At 40.5% G+C, this 8,468-nt stretch overlaps 1 protein-coding gene across 1 annotated transcript; it reads right to left on the minus strand.

Moving 5' to 3' along the window:
* Positions 1–296: 296 nt before the first annotated feature.
* On the minus strand, positions 297–5,570 carry LOC122668508 (cellulose synthase-like protein H1). Its single transcript, XM_043865063.1, has 4 exons — positions 5,481–5,570; positions 2,954–3,100; positions 2,036–2,386; positions 297–892 (listed from the first exon to the last, which is right to left on the minus strand). Exons 1-4 carry the CDS (start codon positions 5,568–5,570, stop codon positions 353–355), a joined length of 1,128 nt encoding a protein of 375 aa, XP_043720998.1. The 3' UTR covers positions 297–352.
* Positions 5,571–8,468: the final 2,898 nt, after the last annotated feature.

The raw sequence follows: 8,468 nt of genomic DNA on the forward strand, positions 1-8,468 counted from the left end.
TGAGGTGGTGTTTCATATATTTCAGTGAGCTACGCTTCTTTCAGACATCAGGAAAGAAATCAAGCTACCAAAATCTTTAACTGGTCTGAAAATGAGATACCAGTCTTGAAGGTAAATCCATCAATTATAGAATCTAGAAAGCACTACACTTTCTTGTATTGTGGAGGCTCTTGCTTTTGACTGGTCATCCATCTCTTTGCCTGACTCACTAGGATCTCTCCTCTCCAAAAAAAAATAAAAAATCATTTAAGATTTTTCAAAATCTTCATTCATATTTTTTTTTTGACAAACAACAATTACTGACTAGGCTTGGATCATGAAGGTAAATAACTATAATTCTGAGATTATCTATTTAACCTTTAGAAGCCCAGTGCCTTGAAAAGTGCAGGAAGAGTGATGCCAACGCAGCTGATTTCCATACGGTGGTGGGCCAAGGGATACCATATATTCCTTTCCGAAAGAGCCCTTTGAGGAAGGCCAAGAAGGTGAGCACCATCCATGCACAGCAAATGATCTCCCCTAGCCCCAACCAACAAGACCCATCAAGGAAGGCCATGAAGAGTGCAGTCAAGTTTACAAACAGGACTGTTGGTGGCACAAAAATTGGAGATTCATCGAAGGTAAACCGGCCATGGTCGGTGTCTTCAGTACCAGAACCAGCTTGGTTATCTTTTGGCATAACTTTGAAAACATTCTCTGAAAGCCCAACAAACTTGGGAAAGAAACATAGAAATCGAAACAAGCATGCCGTTGAGGTAGTAACTATCCATGACATTCTCCTGTTGTTCCACCATGCTCTGATTGAGAGGCGACATTGGATGTACTCCGAAAGAGTGTAGAGATTATAGATGATGAAAAGGGAAGCCGGAATGAATATAGCTGGTTCAGATACCTGTAAGGACATCATCTTCATTCATGTGTTCAAAAAGGTATTTTGAGAATAGAAGTAGCCTGGCTTTCCCTTGGGCTTAGGTAATGAAAGCTCTCATTATATTGTTTCTGATTGATACTCCCTTATCTTACAGAAAAAGAGTGATTAATCATTCTCACAAGAAGGCCCTCCTCTAGCTAAGCTACTACCCGGGCTCGCAGCCAAAGATTAGGAATCTAAAAGGGATTTTGAAAAATACTAAAACCTAGGAAGGCATTTATGAGCCCAAATTCCATATTTTTGGCTGCAAGCCCGGATAGTAGAAATGTTCCCACAACCCAGGTAACAGCAAAATTAATTTTTTTGTTCTTTTTTGGTTAAGTGTGGCAAATTTGAATGGACTTGAGTATGCCCATGTAAGAGTCAAGGATATTACACGAGGGTCTCTCTAACACCTACCCGGACAAGGTTGATCATGTAATTTCCCTGTCACTATGAGGGTCTTCTAATCCAGCATTAAGTTTATGAGAAAAAGAACTCAGTCCGGGAGTGTAGCCTACGCCAACACTCCCATGAGTCCATCTCTCTCCTCCCCATATGAAAAGGCACTTCTGCCCCCTTTTTATGGGGAGGAGAGAGATAGGCTCATGGGAGTGCTGTCGTAGGGCACACTCCTGGATAGAAAACTGCTTCCCTAAATTTATATAGTCAAGGCTCACCCAAACCGGCACAATGATGAGTTCTTCTAGGCGTTAGTTACTATGTCTAGTGAAGTATAATTTTTTAATATTTGCCAATTGGCAGTACATGGATTGGTCAATGAAATAGAGGACTCCACATACATACCAATAGTCAAATTTTAATCCGAAGTAAGCAAGGATTCAAAATTTTAGTAAAATTATCAAAATGCCATCAAATGGAGATAAATACAAAATACGAAATGACAAACTTTTTAATTTTAGCTACTTCCTCTACTCATTTTAAGCTGAAATTGTACCTATGAGATGTTTTCTTGGTCTTCTATCACATGGACTAACCCCTATACTGCCATATGACAAATAACAAAACGTTATACTTCACTATGCATGGTGACGGGAAAGAAAACCCGTCACCATACCGGTTTCCTATTAAAGGAATTGGATTGGATTGGATTGGAAAAATTACCGTAGGTAGGAAATGGGTGTTGGTGAAGATACTGAATGTGGGCAATAGAGCATAGCATAACTCAGGTAGAGAACATGGTCCCCATATCAGTAAGTAAAGATAGGCTAAGCATTGTCTCAACTGGAGCTTTGCAGTGATGGTGGCAAGAATGGGACTTCTACTGCTGAAGAGGATCTCTAAAAATCCAGTGATCCTTCTTGTCGTTTGGGTCATGATTACGGGTCCACCCGTCGGTGCACACCCAAGAAATGCAGGTGAGTCCAAATCTGAGTATACGGATCTCCAACCCTTTGCAAGAATTCTGATTCCTGTTAGCACATCTTCTGTTGTTGATCCATAAACCAAACCCACCTGTCCAAATTAAGAAAAAAATACCCATAACAACTTTTACTACTTGTGGAACCCTAGGCAAGTTACAACATCTATTTAAATTTTAAACTAAGGGAAAAAGAACCCTATCCGGGAGTGTGGCTCCTGCGCCCAGACACAGTATATGGCAAAATGATCACCCCATCCTTCATGAAAGGTGGAAATTCTACCCCTGTTGATGCTTTCATGCGTATTCCCATTGACCCCATGTTGGTACATGGGTCACGCTCCTCTGGACAGAGAATATGTTCCCCTTAAACTAAAATTTGACGTGTGAGCAAAAACGGACATCATGAATTTCTTACTGCTCGTAAATGAAGGCGTCGAAATGGAATTCCGCTCCCACTCCAATTAAAAGAGGTATTTTATAAAATGCTAAAACATAAGGAGGTATTTGCGAACCCATAATGGAAGGGGATTGTTCCAATTCGACGACTAAGATTATGCCCGATTTGCAGGAAAATAGGTGTTGGGCCATGAAGAGAATGCTCTGTCCAGTAACCACTGCCATGACAGAAAATTAAACTTTATAAAAATTGAAATTCAGACCTTTGTACCCGAATCGGTATTGTACTCATAAACTGAACCAGCAACAAGAATTGCTGCCTCTATGCAGCTTGAAAGATTGAGGGGAGGATTTATGCTGTTATTTGTCCCATATAGTATTTGAGCTGCTGATTCTGCAAATTCTAGACTCTCCAAATTTTGTTCTTAGTGTTTCCTTACAAAACGAAATTGTCATAACCAAGCTTTAGAAAATTTATATAAAAGAATTAATAAATGAAAAGAAAATAAAACTGTAAAAAAATTGTAATCTTATTTTTTACCCTTTTAGTGTAACATATTTCCTACTAATGTTTAATATAAAATAGTGCATCTTGCTGTCACTAAGTAGGTGAACCAAGAGGTTGTAATCATACCTTTTTTTGCACTTTATTTTATTCTCAAAAGTTATTTTATGTAAAGGTAATCTTGTTATATTATATGAATAATGTCAGCTTTTGAAAATGATATAATGATAAGTCTCCATCTTCAATATATTTTGAAAAATCTTTTTTACATATAAATAAATTAACTTTTAAGAATGAGACAAATGACAAAAAAAATAAAATTACAATCTTGTTCTAACCAACCTTGATTACAACAAGATTTTCTCTTCTGATATGTCATAATGATAAGTTACTTTCAAATATTATTGAAATTTTTTTGAATCCCCAATTTTAACAACTTTTGGGAATAAGATCTGGGGCAATTTAAAAAAGATTTCAAGTTCTGAATACACTTAGGGATGAAGAATGCTACCTAGTCGGATGGCCCCTACACCAATGCGAGGGCCAATGAGGCCTAAGGAACCCGCACCGGGACATTGACCAAGGGGGATTCTTCATTTTGTAGGAGGGGGGAGGGGGGGGGGGGGGCTATGTCTAGGTGCAGGGACCATGTGACCAGCCATCATTCTTTTTCCCATATACTTATAAAGGTGAAGGTGTCAATTAGACAATCCTTTTAAGTTTTAATCAAGGAAAAAAGGTTCTCGAGCTGACAGGGAGGATGCACTAGCATCCTCTCTATCTCCTCCTCACATGAAATGACTTGTCAGTCTTTTTGTAGGAATCATTTCCTCGCTCTTCATTGGTGCTTGCTCAAAGAACTTTCCCCTATCTGGGGAATTTTTATAGGATGTCTCTTTAAAATGAAAGTGGATTCATCATTTGTTTTGTCGTTTTTATTGATTCACATCTCTTCTATTTCATTGATTTTGTCTAGATCCCCCCCTTTTTTTTCCCCAACAAAGGTTAGGGTATGGCTCTTCGGATCCCTCTTGTTTCTATTTAGTCCTTTGGTGGATCTCTCTTGTTCTTGTTTAGTTCCCTTTGTTTCAAAGTTATTTCTATTTCTACATCTGTTTCTTCTTCACTTTGCCCTGATGCTTTGGCACTTTATCCAATAGGAGGGGTACAAATGATATTTACACATTCTCCTTCCCTCCCCACCCCACAGCTGAAGCAACATACAGGGCCATGCAGTGATCCAGACTCAAAGAAGACCAGAGCAAGCATGGTGTCAGAACGGGTATTGGATACTTGCAAAATTGGCATGGATCGGCCATATCTGACAAGTTAACTTACCCTTGGCTTTCCTTAAAAAATAGATTTTTATTTACTGTTTTACCTTTATTTATACCGTTCCACTGGTATAGTATCTGTAACCAAATTGGGTTGGGACCTGAGGCCCGTACCCACGCCCACGTGGGGCAGTTGTGGGTCAAAAGGACCCAGCTAGGGATAGGGTTTGGAGAAGGGGCCCATAAGGTGGTTCTCCCCTTTTCATATATATAAAGAGAGATTGAGAGAGGCTGCGGTACACAAGTGATAACCGCAGCCCTCTAATCCCTACGTTCTCTCTCACTCTCTTGTCCTGCTCTCTCCTTACTCTGTGTGTGTGTTCCTAGAGGCATCCATCATTGCCTAGGGACTTGGAGTGTGAACTATTGATTGCGGTTGATTACCTATCGAGTGCACTGCTGCAAGGGAGACGCTACACTGTTCGTGTGGCTGTCAACCAAGAGCTATCTCTATCCTCTTCCGTTGCGTCGTGGATATCACGCTACGAAGGTAAAGATCCGATATCCCTTCTATATTTATTTAAGATTGGTATCAGAGCTTGTAATGTTCTTGATTGCGCCGTATACTGTCGCGAATCGCCGCGCCACATCGTGTTTGGCTGCGGCTAAGTCGCACAGTGAAACTAAAGTTTTTTTTATTGGGGCCATCTCTACGAGTCTGTGTGACTCTAGCAGTAGGTCTGTTTGAAGTTTTTTTTATTTTATTCAAGTTTTTTTTTCTGCACATTTAAAAAAAAAACAAAGATGGCTCTTGAGGCATGCACAGCCTTATGGCTGCAGCAGATTGCTGCGCACGGCCTGAGATTGTTGCTCCTCCTTACCAAAGGCTGCCGGCCTATGTGGCTTGTGCGCTGTTCGAGTCGCGAGACCATTGTCGGCCTAGTGCGTGGCTCTGTCATTGCTGCAGCTATTTTTTTTAAAAAAAAGGAATGATTAATTGCTAAGGCATACCGGACAGTTGCCGGAGCCCTTGAAATTGGCAGTGACCAAAGCCGTTGCAAGCTGGGGCAGCAGTCCTCCAGCCACTGCCGTGGCAGCCATGGCGATTATGGTGCTCTTTCTGCGTTCTTCACGGAACAGGTAAGTGGGTTGGGGAAGGAAGAACGAATTATGTTTTTTAAATTAAATTCCCCTCAACCCACGTACCACTTGTTGCACCATGGGTAAATATTTAAAACGGTTTTGGAAACAATTGGGACTCTTTTTTTTAAGTTTCCCTCAACCTATGTCCCACGTGTTGGACCCACCATTCTTTTAAAAAATAAAGGATAAAACCAAAACGGTTTTGGTAACCGATTTGGACTCTTTTTTTTTAAAGTTAACCAAAACGGTTTTGATAACCGAATTGGACTCTTCTTTTTTTTAAAAGTTCCTCACCACTACGTGGTGTACCATATCTAATATAATAAAAAAAACAGAACAAAAGTGGATAAAACCAAAACGGTTTTGGTAAACCGTAGTGGTTTTTTGAACTTTTGAATTTCTTTTGAGAATGCTTATTAGTTTTTTTTTATATATTATTTTTTTATGGTTATTGCATGTTATTTCTGGAACAAAGGTCATAAGGGCCTATTTGTTTATAATTCCAGAAATAGTTGATAATGACTTGTTTAATTAGCATTATTGCTTATGTGAATGCTTTAATGTGCTTTTTGCATGCTTGACTATATATTGCACATTTTATATTTTTGCTTTGAATTAGTTAAGCAATTTATGTGTTGGCAATTATACCCTCCCATGGCGGTTATTGACTCATGACCCGCTCCAATATTTTTTTTTGGGATACGTGGTCGACCTCCACCCATTATCCTATGTTTAATTATGCATGTCTTGGGTTGGAGGTCGTGATTGGTATTTTATATAAGTGGACATGTTACTATGTATGTGCGTTAGAGGTAGTATTCGTGTGTGATGTAAAGTGCGGCGCTCCCTACTCAGTAGATTGATGTAGCAGGATTTGCAAGTTGTAATTTTTAGGACAATGTAATTATAATTTTCGAGAAGCCTTGTAAAGGGTTAGCGCCCCGCACTGCATATCACATGCTTTTACTACCTCGACATGCCACTTTAAATACTAATCGGGTTCTATTGTAGGACCCATGCGCACACGTATGTATGGCGCAGTTTGTGGATTGGAGATGCCCATTCCTCCTTTTATGTTTGATTCACTCAAAATCAATCAAAATTATAGGTCCCACTACCACTAATGTGAGATTTGATTATGAGCCATGGCAAAAATTTTGGTCTCACTCTCTGGTACTTGGAACCCATAATTTTGATAGGATTTTTGGAGTGAATTCGTTAATGGATGTGTAATTAATGTCGCGCTATTGTTGTTTGTAGAACAATGGCAGCCTCCAAAAATGTGATTGCTGACTTGAACAAAGGTGAAAAATTAGAAGGCCCCAACTATGACCTATGGGCCAAGAAGGTTTGTTACCTGTTCAATGAGCAAGACTATCTGGACTTTATCACCACTGAGATGCAAAAGCCCCCTGAGGGCACTACGACCCAGGCTCGTAGGGACCTTGAGGCTTACGAAACCTGGTTTAAGAAGGATCGTAGCGCGCGCTACATTTTGTTGGGCATCATGCATGACGATCTACTTGGTGAATTTGAGACATACACCACAGCAAAATCCATGTGGGATGCGCTGAAGACAGCTTTTGGTGGTACATCCACCACCAGGTTGAGAGGCCTCACCTTGAAATTTGAAATGTATAGGAAGGATCCCAAGCAAACCATTACTGAACACCTTAGGGTGGTCAAAGAAATGATCAGGAAACTAAAAGAAGCTGGGAATACCCTAACAGATGAGCAGCAAGTTCAAGCCGTTATTCGAACACTCCCAGACTCCTGAAACCAGATGAAAATTGTTCTTACACATAATAACAATATCACAAATTTTTCTGATATTGCTCAACATGTGGAACTGGAAGCAGAGCGCCAAGAGGCGAACCGCACTACTGCCCTAGTCGCCCAAGGTGGCAAGCGCAATAACAAGAAGTGCGCTAGACAAGGGAAACCAGGAGGTCAGGGTAGGGCTAAGAACGATGCGCCAAAGGAAGGAAAGGTCACCAAGTGTAAAAGGGGTAAACGTGGTGGCAAAAGGGATATCAATAAGATGACTTGCTATAACTGCCAGAAAAAGGGACACTTGGCCCGTGACTGCACTGAGCCGAAGAAGGTACCGTATCATCCTAGCTCTCTATGTACCTTTGTGTGTACACATGTCTTTGTTGCTAACACACAGTCTGATTGGATTGTGGATACAGGAGCGACAAGACACATAGCCAGAGATCGAGCAGGATTTGTAGATTATAGAAGGATTCCGGCTGGTTCACAGAGCATCTTTATGGGGAATGGAACAAGCGAGGACGTTAATGGTATTGGAGTCTACCAACTCCAACTGCGCACTGGGCGTACCATCCTACTCCATGATGTGCTTTATGCACCTAGCATCCATCATAATCTACTTTTAGTTACAGCTATGTTAACTTTAGGATATTCATTTACTATTGATGCAAAGGGTTTTACTTTGATTCTGGATAATGACGTTGTTGGACATGGTTTGATTTATGATGGCTTTATTAAATTAGATCTTATTGATTCTTCACCTTCTAATTCTGTCTTTGTGATTGATGTGAATACGTGTTCTGAATCCACTACTTGGCATGCTAGACTAGGACACATAGGGAGGGATAGGATGACTAGGCTAGCTCGAGAAGGCCTATTAGGACCACTAGCTAAAGTCACCTTACCAACTTGTGAGACCTGTCTAGCAGGCAAAGCTCATTGGAAGCCTTTTGGTAAGGCAGTCCGTGCGACTTCTCCCTTAGAGCTAGTCCACTCAGACATATGCGGACCTATGAATGTAAAGGTACGCCATGGCGCCTCATATTTTCTCACATTCATTGATGATTATTTGCGATACGGTTA

This window comes from Telopea speciosissima, chromosome 7, assembly GCF_018873765.1.
Source record: "Telopea speciosissima isolate NSW1024214 ecotype Mountain lineage chromosome 7, Tspe_v1, whole genome shotgun sequence".
In the NCBI taxonomy this organism is placed as follows: Eukaryota; Viridiplantae; Streptophyta; class Magnoliopsida; order Proteales; family Proteaceae; genus Telopea; species Telopea speciosissima.

Excerpts from the sequence above, each read along its gene's own strand:
- LOC122668508 (XM_043865063.1), bottom strand. The coding sequence starts at position 5,570 with ATGGCTGCCACGGCAGTGGCTGGAGGACTGCTGCCCCAGCTTGCAACG. Across the intron at positions 2,387-2,953 it reads ATACCGATTCGGGTACAAAG|GTGGGTTTGGTTTATGGATC; the intron begins GTCTGAATTTCA and ends TAATTTGGACAG. Across the intron at positions 893-2,035 it reads ACACCCATTTCCTACCTACG|GTATCTGAACCAGCTATATT; the intron begins GTAATTTTTCCA and ends ATGTCCTTACAG.